Genomic DNA, 20,807 nt, shown 5'->3' on the forward strand with positions numbered 1-20,807 from the left:
TCCTCCTGACAGTGCTGGTGTAACTGAGTCAGGTTTGTAGGCCTCCATCCTCGCACACGCTTTTTCAGTTGTGCCAACACATTTTCTATAGGATTGAGGTCAGGGATTTCTTATGGCCACTCCAATACCTTGACTTTGTTGTCCTTAAGCCATTTTCCCACAACTTTGGAAGTATGCTTGAGGTCATTGTCCATTTGGATGGCCCATTTGCGACTAAGCTTTAACTTCCTGACTGATATCTTGAGATGTTGCTTCAATATATCCACGTAATTTTCCCCCCTCATGATGCCATCTATTTTGTGAAGTGCACCAGTGCCTCCTGCAGCAAAGAACCCCCACAACATGATGCTGCCACCCCTGTGCTTCATGGTTGGGATGGTGTTTTTCGGCTTGCAAGCCTCTCCCTTTTTCCTCCAAACATAATGATGGTCATTATGGCCAAACAGTTATATTTTTGTTGTACGATCTTTGTCCCCTTGTGCAGTTTCAAACTGTAGTCTGACATTTTTATGGCGGTTTTGGAGCAGTGGCTTCTTCCTTGCTGAGTGGCCTTTCAGGTTATGTCGATATAGATACTTTTGCACCTGTTTTCTCCAGCATCTTCACAAGGTCATTTTGCTGTTGTTCTGGGATTGATTTGCACTTTTCGCACCAAATTACATTCATCGCTAGGAGACTGAACACATCTCCTTCCTGAGCGGTATGACAGCTGCGTGGTTCCATGGTGTTTATACTTGCATACTATTGTTTGTACGGATGAACATGGTACCTTCAGGCGTTTGGAAAATATCTCCCAAGGATGAATCAGACTTGTGGAGGTCTACAATTTTTTTCTGAGGTCTTGGCTGATTTCTTTTGATTTTCCCATGATGTCAAGCAAAGAGACACTTAGTTTGAAGGTAGGCCTTGAAATACATCCACAGGTACACCTCAAATTGACTCAAATGATGTCAATTAGCCTATCAGAAGCTTCTAAAGCCATGACATCATTTTCTGGAATTTTCCAAGCTGTTTAAAGGCACAGTCAACTTAGTGTATGTAAACTTCTGACCCACTGGAATTGTGATACAGTGAATTATAAGTGAAATAATCTGTCTGTAAACAATTGTTTTAAAAAATTACTTGTGTCATGCACAAAGTAGTTGTCCTAACCGACTTGCCAGAACTATAGTTTGTTAACAAGACATTTGTGGAGAAGTTAAAAAACAAGTTTTAATGACTCCAACCTAAGTGTATGTGAACTTCCGACTTCAACTGTACCTTAGTGTAGCATTGTTGAGATCTGGGCCCATACGCGTCTCAAAGTAGGAGTGCTGATCTTGGATCAGTTTTGCCTTTTAGATCTTAGTAACATGGAACATGGATCTCATCCTAGATCAGCACTACTAATCGTTCATGAATATGGGCCCTGAACCTGTGACAGTAGTCACGTTGAGGACATGCCAACTGTGTTAAAGCCATAATCCTGAATTCATTATTCGGCCAAACGGTTGCCCCGCCACTTGGTTTGCTATAAAGCTTAACGATTGTGGCTGGACATTTTTACCACTCTCAAATTAATATGGAAGCTATAGATGCAAGGGCTGACTCTCCATGAGATCGACACAATGAGAAACTATACATTCAAACCGTGCTTTCGGGTTTTAGATATTGGTTCATTTGAATTATAAAAGGCAGCCAGAGCACTGCAAAACTACTCAAAACCAACTCCAAGCACATCACCAAATAGGCAGGCATAAACAAACTATGGCCTGGTTTTTCCCATTAGTTGATCAGGGCCCAAGTGTCCGACAGTTAGAGTGCTGATGTAGGCTCAGGTCACCCTTGTCCGTATAATTTTGTTCATTATGATCTTAAACGGCAAAACAGCAACACTACTGTGAAATGTTAAATACGGGCCCTGATTGCAGCACAAGAGCATCTGTATGTATTCGGCATGGTGTGGAGCTGTCCTTGGTGCTGATAAATACTACAGCTTGCTCAATGGCCCTGCTTAACGGACAGCTATTATTTGGGGGTACTGCAACAGCAGTAGCTATAGCAGCCTGCTCAGTGGTGGTTTTGAAGATTGGGGATACTTTTGTAACTACTGATATAGTGGGGGTGGTGAATGGACAGTGCCTATTGGGGATGCTGTTCTAACTACTCCTACAGTGGGGGTGCTGAAGGGACAGCTTCTATTGATAATGTTGTGACAGCATAACCTACAGCAGTCTGCTCAGTTGTGATGCTGAACGGACAGCTCCTGTTGGGGTCACTGCTGTAACTACTGCTACTGCTATTGCTGTTTCGGCTGTTACTGTCACCACGCCAGCTGCCAATCTCTACTCAAGGCCTAAACATGGGTTGTGGTAACACAGTGAGAAAAGGTTGCTGCTTCACCACATGTATCAATGTCTGTATTGACACTGCAGCTGTCGAGGTGTTACCAGCCTGCATAGAGCACTGACATATCCTGCACCCCCGCGGAATTGAGTTGCCCCGTCCACCATCTCTGGACAGCCTAATGTCTTTCCTTATGCAGCTCTTTCTCTCTATTTTCTGCATCACTTTTCATCCCTGCAGACAAAGCTGGTTAAAATGACATGATTACAAACAGCTTACAACCAAAACTGACGTCATTACAACCAGCTTACAACCTAAACTAACATCATTACAACCGGCTTACAACCAAAACTGACGTCATTGCAACCAGCTTACAACCCAAACTAACATCATTACAACCAGCTTACAACCAGAACTGACATCATTACAACCAGCTTACAACCAGAACTAACATCATTACAACCAGCTTACAACCAGAACTGACGTCATTACAACCAGAACTGACATCATTACAACCAGCTTACAACCAGAACTAACATCATTACAACCAGCTTACAACCAGAAATGACGTCATTACAACCAGCTTACAACCAGAACTGACATCATTACAACCAGTTTACAACCAGAACTGACATCATTACAACCAGCTTACAACCAGAACTGACGTCATTACAACCAGCTTACAACCGAAACTAACATCATTACAAGCAGCTTACAACCAGAACTGACATCATTACAACCAGCTTACAACCAGAACTAACATCATTACAACCAGCTTACAACCAGAACTGACATCATTACAACCAGCTTACAACCAGAACTGACATCATTACAACCAGCTTACAACCATAACTGACATCATTACAACCAGCTTACAACCAGAACTGACGTCATTACAACCAGCTTACAACCAGAACTGACATCATTACAACCAAATCTGACGCCATTACAACCAGCTTACAACCAGAACTGACGCCACTACAACCAGCTTACAACCCAAACTAACATCATTACAACCAGCTTACAACCAGAACTGACATCATTACAACCAGCTTACAACCAGAACTGACGCCACTACAACCAGCTTACAACCCAAACTAACATCATTACAACCAGCTTACAACCAGAACTGACATCATTACAACCAGCTTACAACCAGAACTGATGCCATTACAACCAGCTTACAACCCAAACTAACATCATTACAACCAGCTTACAACCAGAACTGACATCATTACAACCAGCTTACAACCAGAACTGACATCATTACAACCAGCTTACAACCAGAACTGACATCATTACAACCAGCTTACAACCAGAACTGCCAGTTGGGATAATAATAACAACTGTTAATAACTTTCATATCCGTGACCCGGTTAGGCCTACAACATCTTGCTCTAGACTTCTCCAGTACCAACAGTACTCTTCTCTGCAACCTGCTCCAATTTGTTCCTTTCCTAATTGCTTTAACTGCAGATCAGTGGAGAAATACATTTTTGGACCACTCAGCGTGGAAAATAGTGAATCTCTCCATAAGCATTTTTCAATTTTAAAAAAGTGTCTACTCCGTCTCCTTCTCGTTGCAATGGAGTGGAAAAGCGCCCTGTAAGTGGAATATCATAGCCATGAGCTCAGCTGTTATCTTCGACATGCCTTGCATTTATTCATTCACTATCTGCCACTCTTTCTTTTTCACTCTCTATCTCCCATTGAGGCACCTCAAGTGCACGTTTTGGGATTTGCCCGAGCATTACACTGCGGATTCAAATAAACAAAGCTTGATGATGAGTTGGTTATTTGAATCAGCTGTATAGTGTTAGGACAAAAACCAAAACGTGCACCCAGGGGGGTCACAGGACCCGGTTTGGGAAACCCTGCTCTAGAGTAATGCTGAGTTCCAAATGTCACCATATTCCCTACATAGTGCACTACTTTTGACCAGGACCCCACCATGTAGGGAATAGGGTGCCATTTGGGATGCAGATTAGCTGCACAGTATCTGTATTCAAGTACTGTATCTGTATTCTAGAGTAGCTGTAAACAGTCTCATGGTTAAAATACATTGTAGGAAATAGGAAGAATGGCACATTTCCAATGAAAACATAATGGAATACTGGATAAAACATGATTGTGGGGGTGTGGAAGAGACTGAGAGACTGTGTCATTGAAGCAGACCTTACGAAATGTGGGCGGTTAAAGCTAGAGCTTTAAACTGTGTTCTAGTGAATGTGTGTCAGGACGCAGGCAGGCAGCACTTTGGCTGTGTGCGTGTGTGTTTGCCAGTTTTTACACACACAGTATTGACTGGAGTATCAGCCCACGCATGAACGAGCTCAGTCAATGAGCAGGGAAGTCTGAGATGGTCTTGCATGGAGCACACCAGAGATATAATTGTGTGCGTGTGTGTGCATGTGTGTGCGTGCTGTTTAGCGCGTGCCCACCAAGGAAGATGTGGCGTGTCTGACCGGGAAGATTTAAATCTACCGGCCATTTGAGAAATTTAACGGACCTCGGTTTTTCGCAATTCCTGACATTTAATCCTAGTAAAAATTCCCTGTCTTCGGTCAGTTAGAATCACCACTTTATTTTAAGAATGTGAAATGTCAGAGTAATAGTAGAGAGAATGATTTATTTCAGCTTTTATTTCTTTCATAACATTCCCAGTGGGTCAGAAGTTTACATACACTCAATTATTATTTGGTAGCATTGCCTTTCAATTGTTTAACTTGGGTCAAATGTTTCAGGTAGCCTTCCACAAGCTTCCCACAATAAATTGGTTGACTTTTTGCCCATTCCTCCTGACAGAGCTGGTGTAACTGAGTCAGGTTTGCCTCCTTGCTCGCACACACTTTTTCAGTTCTGCCGGCAAATGTTCTATAAGATTGAGGTCAGGGCTTTGTGATGGCCACTCCAATACCTTGACTTTGTTGTCCTTAAGCCATTTTGCCACAACTTTGGAAGAATGCTTGAGGCCATTGTCCATTTGGAAGACCCATTTGCCACCAAACTTTAACTTCCTGACTGAGATGGTGCTTCAATATATCCACATAATTTTCCTTCCTCGTGATGCCATCTATTTTGTGAAGTGCACGAGTCCCTCCTGCAGCAAAGTACCCCCACAACATGATACGGTCACCCCCGTGCTTCACGGTCGGGATAGTGTTCTTCTACTTGCAAGCCTCCCCCTTTTTCCTCCAAACATAACGATGGTCATTATGGCCAAACAGTTCTATTTTTGTTTCATCAGACCAGAGGACATTTCTCCAGAAAGTACAGTCTTTGTCCCTATGTGCAGTTGCAAACCGTAGTCTGCCTTTTTTATGGCGGTTTTGGAGCAGTGGCTTCTTCCTGCTGAGCGGTATGACGTCTGCGTGGTCCCATGGTGTTTATACTTGCATACTATTGTTTGTACAGATGAACGTGGTCCCTTCAGGCATTTGGAAAATATCTCCCAAGGATGAACCAGACTTGTGGAGGTCTATAATTTATTTTCTGAGGTCTTGGCTGATTTCTTTTGATTTTCCCATGATGTCAAGCAAAGAGGCACTGATTGCAGATTGATGATTAGTTTAGCAACTGCGTGACGCGGCATGACAACATGAATGTGATTGGTTTACAGTCAGTTGGGTGGAGCCTTTCTCGATTCATTGTCCATTGGGATTCCTATCTCCTCATTTCTGTTAGATCTCTACTTCCACAGGCAGATCTCTATTTCCATTAGGACATGGTACTTGAAGGACAAACGGAGTTGGATTATTTGGTGCAGTGTTTTGATTGAGCACCTCTAAGCGAAATCTATACTTTATCATGACAATATAAATGGACGGAAGTGTTCCAGACAAGTATGGCCATACCATCTATTGGCTGATTTGGCGATCTGGAGTGCAGGTAATTGTTGAAATGTGATAGTGTGTTATCCACTATCTCTAGTGACGAGAATTATATAGCTATGATGCGTTCCTGTATAATTTTATTTTACACAGTGATAGAACTTAGGCTTTTAACAACATGACAGCAGTTTCATAATGTTTTTTTCTGGGGGTGGGTGATCCCTATATGTTTTCAAAATGAATCCTGCCACTAGTTCATATTGCAAAGTGGTGTGTGAATCTTTGGTAGCCTGCCTACCGTTGCCTATGCACTTGAATGGGAGGCGTGCTTCAATTACCAGTTGAGAAATGACAAGTGTAGTTATTTTTAATTGTGGCCATCAAAACGTTTTAACATGCCATTGCATTTAGAATTGTTGAGATGACAAAAGCCCATGTTTCACTGCAGCAGCAACTATCTGAGTAGCTACAGCAGCAGACTGATATTCAGCTCAAAATAGGGTCTGTATGTTGTGCGCGGCTGATAAATAAGATACATGACGACTAACTAAAAAACACAATCGGCAGTTTAATTCCACAAAATGTAGCAAAATAACCTATTGACCAATAAACATTACGGTCAATGTCGTTCCAACAATTCATATTTCCATCAATGAATTAAACACATTATTTTGCAGTGGGATTGTTTTTCCTCCCAGTCAATTTGGTCTAAAACAATTGTATTTATCGGCTTCAAAAAAAAATATATATATATATATTGAAACCCTGGTGCGCATGCGTAGGTACTGAGCCTGTACAACTGACTAGGTATTTATTTATTTAAAAAATTAGCTAGGCAAGTCAGTCAAGAACAAATTCTTAATGTCGGCCTAGTGGGTTAACTGCCTTATTCAAAGGCAGAGCGACAGATTTTTACCTTGTCGGCTCGGGGATTTCGATGTTGCAACCGTTCGGTTACGGGCCCAACCCCTTAACCTACCTGTCGCCCCTTCCTCATTTCCCTTGCAGAAACTATTCATATGCCTTGACTTATCCCAAATGTTTTGTTACAGATGGAATTTAAAATGGATAAAATTGTGAAAATAGATTAGATTTATTTTTTGTCTCACCCATCTACACACAATACCCCATAATGACAAACTGAAAACATGTTTTTAGATATTTTTGCAAATTGATTGGAAATTAAATATAGAAATATCTAATTTATATTACTATTCACACCCCTGAATCAATACTTTATAGAAGCACCTTTGGCAGCGGTTACAGCTGTGAGTCTTTCTTGGTACATTTGTAAGCGCTAGATTACCAATTTCAGGTCTTGCCATAGATTTTCAAGCATTTTTAAGTCAAAACTGTAACTTGGCCACGCAGGAACATTTACTTGTTTCTTGGTAAGCGACTCTCTCTCTCTCTCTCTCTCTCTCACTCACTCACTCACTCACTCATTCACTTACTCACTCACTCACTCACTCACTCACTCACTCACTCACTCACTCACTCACTCATTCACTTACTCACTCACTCACTCACTCACTCACTCACTCACTCACTCACTCACTCACTCACTCACTCACTCACTCATTCACTTACTCCCTCACTCACTCACTCACTCACTCACTCACTCACTCACTCACTCACTCACTCACTCACTCACACTCTCTCTCTCTCTCTCTCTGTGTGTGTCTCTCTCTCTCCCACTCGCACACATACACATATACACACTCTCTCTCTCACACACACACACTGTATCTCTCTCTCGCTTTCTGTCTGTCTCTTTTCTCTCTCTTTTGTTCTCACTTCTCACACACACAGACTCAGACAGACACTGTCTCTTTCTCTCTCTATCTTTCTCTCTCTGTCTCTCTCTTTCATACACACATACATACTCTCTCTCTCTCTGTGTTGCTCTCTCTTTCAATTCCAATATCAATTTATGGGCTTTATTGGCATGGGAAACATCCAATGACATTGCCAAATTATGTGAAATAGATCATAAACAAAAGTAAAATGTACAATAAAAAATTACACATTACACATTACACTCACAAAAGTTCCAAAATAATAAAGACATATGCAATGTCATATTGTACTTCAACTATGCAAATAGTTGAAGTACAAAAGGGAAAACAAATAAACATAAATTTAGGTTTTATTTACAATGGTGTTTGTTCTTCACTGGTTGCCCTTTTCTTGTGGCAACAGGCCACAAATCATGCTGCTGTGATGGCACACTGTGCCACACTGTTCGCTGCTCTGGCCCCCCAATGGTGGAACAAACTCCCTCACGACGCCAGGACAGCGGAGTCAATCACCACCTTCCGGAGACACCTGAAACCCCACCTCTTTAAGGAATACCTAGGATAGGATAAGTAATCCTTCTCACCCCCCCCCCCTAAAAGATTTAGATGCACTATTGTAAAGTGGCTGTTCCACTGGATGTCATGAGGTGAATGCACCAATTTGTAAGTCGCTCTGGATAAGAGCGTCTGCTAAATGACTTAAATGTAATGTAAATGTAATGTAAATGGTATTTCACCCAATAGATATGGCACATTATCAAAATTGGATGTGTTTTCGAATTCTTTGTGTCTGTGTAATCTGAGGGAATTATGTGTCTCTAATATGGTCATACATTTGGCAGGAGGTTAGGAAGTGCATCTCAGTTTCCACCTCATTTTGTGGGCAGTGTGCACATAGCCTGTCTTCTCTTGAGAGCCACGTCTGCCTACTGTGGCCTTTCTCAATAGCAAGGCTATGCTCACTGAGTCTGTACATAGTCAAAACTTTCCTTAAGTTTGGGTCAGTCACAGTGGCCAGGTATTCTGCCACTGTGTACTCTCTGTTTAGGGCCAAATAGCATTCTAGTTTGCTCTGTTATTTTGTTAATTTTTTCCAATGTGTCAAGTACTTATTTTTTGTTTTCTCATGATTTGGTTGGGTCTAATTGTGTTGCTGTCCTGGCGCTCTTGTAGGGTCTGTTTGTGTTTGTGAACGGAGCCCCAGGACCAGCTTGCTTAAAGGACTTTTCACCAGGTTCATCTCTCTGTAGGCGATGGCTTTGTTATGGAAGGTTTGGGAATCGCTTCCTTTTAGGTGATTGTAGAATTTTTGTAGGCTCTTTTCTGGATTTTGATCATTAGCGGATATTGCCCCAATTCTGCTCTACATGCGTTATATGGTGTTTTACATTGTACACAGAGGATGTGTTTGCAGAATTCTCAATTTGGTGTTTGTCCCATTTTGTGAGTTCTTGGTTGGTGAGCAGATCCCAGACCTCACAACCATAAAGGGCAATGGGTTCCATAACTTATTCAAGTATTTTATGCCAGATCCCTATTGGTATGTCGAATTTTATGTTCCTTTTGATGACATAGAAGGCCCTTCTTGCCTTGTCTCTCAGATCGTTCACAGGTTTGTGGAAGTTACCTGTGGTGCTGATGTTTAGGCCGAGATGTGTATATTTTTTGTGTGCTCTTGGGCGACTGTGTCTAGATGGAATTTGCATTTGTGGTCCTGGCAACTGGACCTTTTTTGGAACACCGTTATTTTTGTCTTACTGAGATTTACTGTCAGGGCCCAGGTCTGACAGAATCTGTACAGAAGATTTAGGTGCTGCTGTAGGCCCTCCTTGGTTGGGGACAGAAGCACCAGATCATCAGCAAACAGTAGACATTTGACTTCAGATTGTAGTAGGATGAGGCCGCGTGCTGCAGGCTGTTCTAATGCCCTCGCCAATTTGTTGATATATATGTTGAAGAGGGTGGGGCTTAAGCTGCGTCCCTGTCTCACTCCACATCCCTGTGGAAACAATGTGTTTGTTTTTGCCAATTTTAACCGCACACTTGTTGTTTGTGTACATGGATTTTATAACAACACTTTCTATCCATTTGTATAGCAGACCCTCATGCCAAATAGAAATCAACAAAGCATGAGAAGACTTTGCCTTTTTTATTCAATTAGGGTTTGCAGGGTGAATATGTGGTCTGCCGTACGGTAATTTGGTAAATTCGCAATTTGACATATGCTCAGTACATTGTTTTCACTGAGGAAATGTACAAGTCTGCTGTTAATGATAATGCTTGCTTTCTCTCTCTCTCTCTCTCTCTCTCTCTCTCTCTCTCTCTCTCTCTCTCTCTCTCTCAGTCTCTCTCTCTCTCTCTCTCTCTCTCTCTCTCTCTCTCTCTCTCTCTCTCTCTCTCTCTCTCTCGCTCTCGCTCTCTCTCTCACACACACACAGACTCTCTATCTGTCTCTGCTCAGCAAATAGCGGGGTCACCAGGTCATGATGAGTGACTCAGTTTAAAAGTTTAGGTCTCTCAGGAGGAATATCACACGCTCTCTCTCTCTCTCTCTCCACTGGACTCTATTCACCCCCTCTCCATCACTCTCCTTCTCTCACTCGTTTACTGCAGTAGACAAGAGCTCATTGAATGACATGCAGTCCATATAATCACTGCCTCCTATGTGCAATGAGGGGTGGGGGGGGGGGACTGTACTCTGTGCTGTTCTGTAGTGCCGACAGGCAGGCAGCTATTGCTCTGACACTGATGCTGATCGTGGCTGGCTGCTGCTCCACACACTGCTCCAGGCTACAGATTTATCAGCTGGTAATCAGTGACGGGTAAGCGGAAAGAAAGGGCTGTTTGGTGTCTGCTGTAGGTCGCACCACGTGTGTGGGGGGAGGGCTTGTGTGTGTGTTTTTGTTTGTGTATGCGTGTACATGCATGTGTGTGTTCATTCATGCATGTGTATGTGTGTGTGTTTTTGTGCATCATCTATACTGTATGCGCCTTAATGGTCTATACTGTATGCGCCTCAACAGGTCATTTGTTCATAGGACTCATAATGGGCTTTGCTTTATTCTCCAGTGTGTAATTACAGTGATGTCACTGACATGAGGAGAGAAGCTGCACCTGGCTCTGACTGAAACACTGTAATCACAGCCATATGGATAGATGGGCCACTAGCCAACTAGTCATTAGATCTGTCTATATACTATAGGACCACAGCCAGGTTGCTTATAGACTATAGGACATATACAAAGCACAAAACTAGTATCGTTGCAGATTTGTCGTCGTTTGTTTTCCGTTGCAAGAGGTTTTAAACGTTTTTTTATGTGCCCTAATGAACTTGCCTGATGACTAATCCTGAATTGAATTCCTCTGCTCTATTGATCACTCCATATATTCATTGTGGAAAGAGACTCTAGTGAGCATAACCTTTTGGCAGAGTGATATGGATGGGTGGTCAGGTTACTAATGAACACAAGCCAGGGATGGAATTTTAAAAAGTCACTATTGGAAACTCTTTAAAATGCCCAAGGATTTCAGCATACAATATATCTCAAATCAAAGGACATTTTGTTGGTCACATACACGTGTTTAGCAGGTGTTATTACCGCATTGTTTCCAGCTTCAACAGTGCGGTAATATCGAACAAGTAATATTTAACAATTTCACAATATATACCCAAATCACACAAATCTAAGTATCAAATCAAATCAAATTGTATTTGTCACATGCGCCGAATACAACAGGTGTAGTAGACCTTACAGTGAAATGCTTACTTACAAGCCCTTAACCAACAATGCAGTTTTAAGAAGATGCCTAAAATATACATGGGGTACCGGTACAGAGTCAATGTGCGGGGTACCGGTGTCGAGGTAATTGAGGTAATATGTTACATGTAGGTAGAGTTATTAAAGTGACGATGCATAGATAATAACAGAGTAGCAGCAGCGATCCAGAGAGGGGAAGGGGGGCAATGCAAATAGTCTGGGTATGTAAATATATGGACGAGCAATGTCAGAGCGGCAAAGATTAAGATACAGTATAATAGAATAGAATACAGTATATACATATGAGACGAGTAATGGAAAATATGTAAACGTTATTAAAGTGACTAGTGTTCCATGTATTAAAGTGGCCAGTGATTTCAAGTCTATGTTTATAGGCAGCAGCCTCTAATGTGCTAGTGATGGCTATTTAACAGTCTGATGGCCTTGAGATAGAAGCTGTTTTTCCAGTTTCTCTGCCCCAGCTTTGATGCACCTGTACTGACCTAGCCTTCTGAATGATAGCGGGGTGAACAGGCTGTGACATCACCCCCAGTGATGCGTTGGGCACACCACACCACCTGCAGAGCCATGCGGTTGCTGGCGCTGCAGTTGCCATACCAGGTGGTGATACAGCCCGACAGGATGCTCTCAATTGTGCATCTGTAAAAGTTTGTAAGGGTTTTAGGTGCCAAGCCTCCTGAGGTTGAAGAGGTGCTGTTGAGCCTTCTTGACCACACTGTTTGTGTTGGTGGACCATTTCAGTTTGTCAGTTAAGTGTACGCCGAGGAACTATCCACCTTCTCCGCTTATCCAGAAGCAAGATGTCAGTGTCCGCGATGTGAGTGGTTTTCATTTTGCAGTCCGTGATTGTCTGTAGACCCTGCCACATACGTCTCATGTCTGAGCGGTTGAATTGCGACCACTTTGTCTCTATACTGATGTTTTGCCTGTTTGATTGCCTTGCGGAAAGAATAACTACACTTTTTGTATTCTGACATATTCCCTGTCACTTTGTCAGGGTTAAATGCGATGGTTCGCACTTTCAGTTTTGTGCGAATGCTGCCATCTACAGTTGAAGTCAGAAGTTTACATACATCTTAGCCAAATACATTTAAACTCAGGTTTTCACAATTCCTGACAATTAATCCTTGTAAAAATTCCCTGACTTTAACGGTTTTCTTTAGGTGAAGTAGAGGCGGACCAAAAGGCAGAGTGGTTGTTATTCATTGTACTTTAATAAAGAAACTGTACACAAATAAACTAACAAAACAACAAATGTGCGAAAACAGTCCTATCTGGTGCAAAACACAGAGACAGGAACAAGGACAATCACCCACAAAACCCAACACCAAACCGGCTACCTAAATATGGTTCCCAATCAGAGACAATGACGAACAGGTAGCCTCTGATTGAGAACCATATCAGGCCAAACATAGAACTCGACAAACTAGACATGTAACATAGAATGCCCACTCAGCTCACACCCTGACCAACCAAAACATAGAAACATACAAAGCAAACTATGGTCAGGGTGTGATACTGACTTAGGTCAGTTATGATCACCACTTTATTTTAAGAATGTGACATGTCAGAATAAAGTAGAAATAATGATTTATTTCAGCTTTCATTTCTTTAATCACATTCAACTTGGATCAGAAGTTTATATACACTCAATTAGTATTTGGTAGCATTGCCTTTCAATTGTTTAACTTGAGTCAAACGTTTCAGGTAGCCTTCCACAAGCTTCCCACAATAAGTTGGGTGAATTTTGTCCCATTCCTCCTGACTGAGCTGGTGTAACTGAGTCAGGTTTGCCTCCTTGCTCGCACACGCTTTTTCAGTTCTGCCGGCAAATGTTCTATAAGATTGAGGTCAGGGCTTTGTGATGGCCACTCCAATACCTTGACTTTGTTGTCCTTAAGCCATTTTGCCACAACTTTGGAAGAATGCTTGAGGTCATTGTCCATTTGGAAGACCCATTTGTGACCAAGCTTTAACTTCCTGACTGATGTTGCATCAATATATCCACATAATTTTCCTGCCTCATGAAGCCATCTATTTTGTGAAGTGCACTAGGCCCTCAGGCAGCAAAGCACCCCCACAAGATGATGCGGCCACCCCCGTGCTTCACGGTTGGGATGGTGTTCTTCAGCTTGGAAGCGTCCCCCTTTTCCTCCAAACATAATGATCGTCATTATTTTACATTTACATTTAAGTCATTTAGCAGACGCTCTTATCCAGAGCGACTTACAAATTGGTGCATTCACCTTATGACATCCAGTGGAACAGCCACTTTACAATAGTGCATCTAAATCTTTTAAGGGGGGGGGGGTGAGAAGGATTACTTTATCCTATCCTAGGTATTCCTTAAAGAGGTGGGGTTTCAGGTGTCTCCGGAAGGTGGTGATTGACTCCGCTGTCCTGGCGTCGTGAGGGAGTGTGTTCCACCATTGGGGAGCCAGAGCAGCGAACAGTTTTGACTGGGCTGAGCGGGAACTGTACTTCCTCAGTGGTAGGGAGGCGAGCAGGCCAGAGGTGGATGAACGCAGTGCCCTTGTTTGGGTGTAGGGCCTGATCAGAGCCTGGAGGTACTGAGGTGCCGTTCCCCTCACAGCTCCGTAGGCAAGCACCATGGTCTTGTAGCGGATGCGAGCTTCAACTGGAAGCCAGTGGAGAGAGCGGAGGAGCGGGGTGACGTGAGAGAACTTGGGAAGGTTGAACACCAGACGGGCTGCGGCGTTCTGGATGAGTTGTAGGGGTTTAATGGCACAGGCAGGGAGCCTAGCCAACAGCGAGTTGCAGTAATCCAGACGGGAGATGACAAGTGCCTGGATTAGGACCTGCGCCGCTTCCTGTGTGAGGCAGGGTCGTACTCTGCGGATGTTGTAGAGCATGAACCTACAGGAACGGGCCAACGCCTTGATGTTAGTTGAGAACGACAGGGTGTTGTCCAGGATCACGCCAAGGTTCTTAGCGCTCTGGGAGGAGGACACAATGGAGTTGTCAACCGTGATGGCGAGATCATGGAACGGGCAGTCCTTCCCCGGGAGGAAGAGCAGCTCCGTCTTGCCGAGGTTCAGCTTGAGGTGGTGATCCGTCATCCACACTGATATGTCTGCCAGACATGCAGAGATGCGATTCGCCACCTGGTCATCAGAAGGGGGAAAGGAGAAGATTAATTGTGTGTCGTCTGCATAGCAATGATAGGAGAGACCATGTGAGGTTATGACAGAGCCAAGTGTCTTGGTGTATAGCGAGAATAGGAGAGGGCCTAGAACAGAGCCCTGGGGGACACCAGTGGTGAGAGCGCGTGGTGAGGAGACAGATTCTCGCCACGCCACCTGGTAGGAGCGACCTGTCAGGTAGGACGCAATCCAAGCGTGGGCCGCGCCGGAGATGCCCAACTCGGAGAGGGTGGAGAGGAGGATCTGATGGTTCACAGTATCGAAGGCAGCCGATAGGTCTAGAAGGATGAGAGCAGAGGAGAGAGAGTTAGCTTTAGCAGTGCGGAGCGCCTCCGTGATACAGAGAAGAGCAGTCTCAGTTGAATGACTAGTCTTGAAACCTGACTGATTTGGATCAAGAAGGTCATTCTGAGAGACATAGCGGGAGAGCTGGCCAAGGACGGCACGTTCAAGAGTTTTGGAGAGAAAAGAAAGAAGGGATACTGGTCTGTAGTTGTTGACATCGGAGGGATCGAGTGTAGGTTTTTTCAGAAGGGGTGCAACTCTCGCTCTCTTGAAGACGGAAGGGACGTAGCCAGCGGTCAGGGATGAGTTGATGAGCGAGGTGAGGTAAGGGAGAAGGTCTCCGGAAATGGTCTGGAGAAGAGAGGAGGGGATAGGGTCGAGCGGGCAGGTTGTTGGGCGGCCGGCCGTCACAAGACGCGAGATTTCATCTGGAGAGAGAGGGGAGAAAGAGGTCAGAGCACAGGGTAGGGCAGTGTGAGCAGAACCAGCGGTGTCGTTTGACTTAGCAAACGAGGATCGGATGTCGTCGACCTTCTTTTCAAAATGGTTGACGAAGTCATCTGCAGAGAGGGAGGAGGGGGGGGATTCAGGAGGGAGGAGAAGGTGGCAAAGAGCTCACTAGGGTTAGAGGCAGATGCTTGGAATTTAGAGTGGTAGAAAGTGGCTTTAGCAGCAGAGACAGAGGAGGAAAATGTAGAGAGGAGGGAGCGAAAGGATGCCAGGTCCGCAGGGAGGCGAGTTTTCCTCCATTTCCGCTCGGCTGCCCGGAGCCCTGTTCTGTGAGCTCGCAATGAGTCGTCGAGCCACGGAGCGGGAGGGGAGGACCGAGCCGGCCTGGAAGATAGGGGACATAGAGAGTCAAAGGATGCAGAAAGGGAGGAGAGGAGGGTTGAGGAGGCAGAATCAGGAGATAGGTTGGAGAAGGTTTGAGCAGAGGGAAGAGATGATAGGATGGAAGAGGAGAGAGTAGCGGGCCGAACAGTTCTATTTTTGTTTAATCAGACCAGAAGACATTTCTCCAAATGTACGATTTTTGTCCCCATGTGCATTTGCAAACAGTAGTCTGCCTTTTTATGACGGTTTTGGAGCAGTGGCTTCTTCCTTGTTGAGCGGCCTTTCAGGTTATGTCGATACAGGACTCGTTTTACTGTGGATATAGATACTTTTGTACCTGTTTCCTCCAGCATCTTCACAAGGTCCTTTGCTGTTGTTCTGGGATTGATTTGCACTTTTCACACCAAAGTACATTAATCTCTACGAGACAGAACGCATCTCCTTCCTGAGCGGTATGACGTGGTCCCATGGTGTTTATACTTGCATACTATTGTTTGTACAGATTTACATGATACTTTCAGGCGTTTGGAAATTGCTCCCAAGGATGAACCAGACTTGTGGAGGTCTACAATTTATTTTCTGAGGTCTTGGCTGATTTCTTTTGATTTTCCCATGATGTCAAGCAAAGAGGCACTGATTTTGAAGGTAGGCCTTGAAATACATCCACAGCTACACCTCTAATTGACTCAAATGATGTCAATTAGCCTAACAGAAGCTTCTAAAACCATGACATAATTTTATGGAATTTTCCAAATTGTTTAAAGGCACAGTCAACTTTGTGTATGTAAACTTCTGACCCACTGGAATTGTGATTAAGTGAAATAATCTGTCTGTAATCAATTTTTCAAAAAATAACTTGTGTCATGCACAAAGTAGATGTCCTAACCGACTTGCCAAAACTATATTTTGTTAACAAGAAATTTGTGGAGTGGTTGAAAAGTACTCCAACCTAAGTGTATGTGAACTTCCGACGTCAACTGTACACTGCTGTGATTTTCACTGAAGAGTATTCTCTTGAGAGATAATACAGTCGGCGTTTGATTGTGACCTATTCTAGGTTGGGTGAACAAAAGGACTTGAGTTCCTGTATTTTGTTACAATTCCAGCATGAGTTGTTAATCATGAAACATACACCCACGCCCTTCTTCTTCCCTGAGAGATATTTTTTCCTGTCTGCGCAATGAACTGAGAACCCAACTCACTGGACCGACCCCGTATATCCCGAGAGAGCCATGTTTCAGTGAAACGGAGTATGTTACAATCCCTGATATCTCTCTGGAAAGAAACCCTCGCTCTGAGCTCGTCAACTTTATTATCCAGAGACTGAACATTAGTGAGTAATATACTCGGAAGCGGTGGGAGGTTTGCGTGCCTCCTAAGTCAGACTAGATGACCTCTGAGTACCTCTCCTCCTCCGGCGGTTTTTGGATCGGCCTCTGGAATCAGTTCAAAACACTGTGGGGTGTGTTAAGGATTTGCTTAGGGAAAGTCGTATTCCTGGGCGTAATGCTGGTAGTGCCGGTGAGTTACCGCTGCTCTGATATCCAATAGTTTTCCCCTGCTGTATGTAATTACAATAATGTAAGAAATAATACATACAAAAACAAAACACTGCAAAGTTTCCTAAGAGCTAGAAGCACGGCAGCCCTCTGAAAGGAAAACAAACATTTGAGTTTCTTTTTGGACATATCCAGGTAGTCCCAGCCCTGACGGATGTGTGTTGAAGCTGAAGCAGTGGCAGTGTGTGACCTACCATCCTCCTTGTCCTCCTGGCAAAGACAGACAGACAGACAGACAGACAGACAGACAGACAGACAGACAGACAGACAGACAGACAGACAGACAGACTCACTCACTCACTCACTCACTCACTCACTCACTCACTCTAATAGGGTGCACAGAGAGAGAGTGAAAAAGGGGGGTTGAGCCAGACGTGGATACTCGAGCACAGGTTAATCTACTAATTGGGAGAAGAGGGAGAAAGGTTGCCAGCTTGTGATGGCCACCAGGAGGGTCCGTTTAAGTGGGACATCTGTTCCTGTTGGAGAGAAGACAGGAGACGCTGGGCGGGGCTCCCCTGACTTCCTCTCACCCCTCTATCGTTCCTCTATTTACACAAGGCCTCATCTGGTCCCAGCAGCCCAGAGTCCCCCCTCTAAACACCATGTGGTTCCTCCCACTCTACCAGTCTCTAATCAAAGAGACTAGGCCATCTACTCAAAAACAGGGGGTTTGCTGTGGGACTAATTTGAAGAATTGGCATAGGAGCAAAGGGTTAGAACTCTGAATTCAACACAGATAGATAAGCTCTTCTTGGATGCTTGTTGTTTTTGTGAAGCCAGGGTTTTTAGATTGTGGCTTCAGTTTTATGATATCAGTAGTACTCAGTAATATCACTCAATCATTTCCCAGCCAATAGGAAGCAGGGTTGGCATTTAGTCTGACCCTAACCCTGAAAGGAGAGCAGACTATAAGTGCAGAATCCTAATATGAGACCCACTCCGTGCTGATTTGGGGACCAACACTGTAAATGATTGTAGTGCAGATGTGATGGTGCAATGCATCTGACTGTTGTGTATTCAATATGCAAATGTTTTTGTCTTTTCCTGCAGTCAAATGACCTAGTGGCCTCACGGGTGTAATGTTATTCATATTTTTCATAATTTCATAGTTAATAAACATTATTTCTATAAACCCGTAGAAAATCCTGTGTTTTTATGTCAAACGGTTTGGTTATATTTCAGTCTTCAGTGATGTATATAAAGTGTAATATTGGAACGCAAACTCAAAATTGGATACATTTCAACTCTATATCTGACATGGTACAGGTGTCTTATTTTTTGTAAGCCCATAACCATATGTGTGAGGTGTATACTTCTGTTTCAAAGTAGATTTGTTTAAGACTACCAAGAAACACTGTGACCTTGATTTAGCCCACTGCAGTAAAATATTAATTAATTGTCACTATGTAGCTAAATAAAGTATTGGAATAAAATTCCGTGATCTGATTGGTGGTTGGTCTCGTCCCTCAGGGTACGCCATACTGCAGGCCATCATGGAGAAGGCGGGCCAGAACAGCTGGCAGGTGAGCGCCATCTGTGTGGAGAGCTTCGACGACGCTGCCTACCGGCGCCTCCTGGAGGACCTGGACCGACGGCAGGAGAAGAAGTTTGTCATCGACCTGGAGGCCGAGAGGCTCACCAACATGCTGGAGCAGGTGAGATCAGTCAGCCAATCAGTCATGGCAGGCAGGCAGGAAGAAAGAAAAAGGTCATTAAGGCAGCTAGCGAGTTAGGCAGTTGGGCAGCTGGGCAGGGAGTTAGGCAGTTAGGAAGTTAGGCAGTTAGGCAGTTAGGCAGTTAGGCAGTTAGGGAGTTAGGGAGTTAGGCAGTTAGGCAATTAGGGAGTTAGGCAGTTAGGCTGCTGGGCAGTTAGGCAGTTAGGGAGTTAGGCAGTTAGGCTGCTGGGCAGTTAGGGAGTTCAAGAGGCTCACCAACATACTGGAGTAGGTCAATCAATCAATGAAATCAATTAATCAATTAATCTATACAGTCTAAAACAGGTGACAGAACCATTTGGTAACGAAAATGACTAGAGGAAACACTTTCTTTCATTTCAATTTGAGACCTGCAGTGGATTTTACAGTTCTAGAGTGCTTATTTGAATTAAGTTGAATTAATTAGCTGCAAACGTGATTCATTAATATTTTGTGGTACAATCTGAGATGGTCCATATTGTACCGAACACAATTGTCATATTTTACATAATCATTCAGGTTTAGGTATATTCAGTCTAGTAGGTCAAATTGTAGAATGTTTGAATAGCTTCTGGCGCCACTCAGTTGCCTATATGTAGTCAGAGTTACAAACCGAATAACCCCCTTCTCTGTTTCATAGTGTACTCATCCACCATCCCCCAGGCAACCAGTATCTCTATCTCACGTTTCAATTATTTAGCAAATTTCAGCTCCGGCATCTGTCACTGTGCTAACGACTCAGTGTTTATGTGAGTGTGTGCGAGTCAGTATGTGTGTGTGGTGTGCTTTTGTGGGAGCCGGGCTCACCTCCAACAGTTCCCATTGTATCTCAGTAGGCGTCAGTACACACAACGTAATCTTAATCAGCAGGTCACATCTAATATACACATTGGTATTCAGTAGTAGCTTGTGTTCACCAGGGATGCAGTGGTAAAAACTATTTTTTTGAACGGTCCCAATTTTAATAAGGGTAAATTCACTTTTCTTTCGCATAGCTTATTTTCAACTTCCCTCTCGTGTTATTGTTTCCAAACCATTTTTTGTTTCGTTACCTTGTCATTTAGCAGTGTTGAGAAAAATCTGGCTAGCATTTTAGGAGAATGGAGCACTGCTAGTGGAAACAGATTGGATTTGTTAGCAGTGCATTCAAACACATTAGGCTAAAACTTTAAATAAACAACAATGAATGCTTTACTGAACATTTAGAAAGTCTTCATCATCACTACATTTATACTGTACCTCACAAATCATCTATAAGCCAAGTCATACTACAGGGTGACGTAAGCAACATCCCCTATCTGGGATCCTTGGGATATCCCAACTCTGACGTTACCCCATTGAAGTTGACATTTAAAATTGTTGAGGTAAGGGTTAGGCTAGGGATGTGGTTAACCTCTCTGGGATCGTTCGGGACGCTAGCGTCCCACCTCGCCGACAGCCAGTGAACTTGCAGGGCTCCAAATTCAAAACAACAGAAATCTCATAATTAAAATTCCTCAACCATACAAGTATTTTACACCATTTTAAAGATACAC

General features: G+C 43.6%; 1 protein-coding gene across 3 annotated transcripts in view; it reads left to right on the forward strand.

The window, feature by feature from the left end:
- LOC118370570 (glutamate receptor 4-like) overlaps positions 1-20,807 on the forward strand; it is a 217,932-nt gene that overhangs the window by 117,703 nt on the left and 79,422 nt on the right. For all 3 annotated transcript variants that reach the window (XM_052529696.1, XM_052529695.1, XM_052529694.1), the window contains exon 4: positions 19,049-19,233. In XM_052529696.1, the coding sequence (XP_052385656.1) occupies positions 19,049-19,233 (185 nt within the window). The remainder of the gene's footprint in view (positions 1-19,048; positions 19,234-20,807) is intronic.

Source organism: Oncorhynchus keta, chromosome 11, assembly GCF_023373465.1.
Source record: "Oncorhynchus keta strain PuntledgeMale-10-30-2019 chromosome 11, Oket_V2, whole genome shotgun sequence".
Lineage (NCBI taxonomy): Eukaryota > Metazoa > Chordata > Actinopteri > Salmoniformes > Salmonidae > Oncorhynchus > Oncorhynchus keta.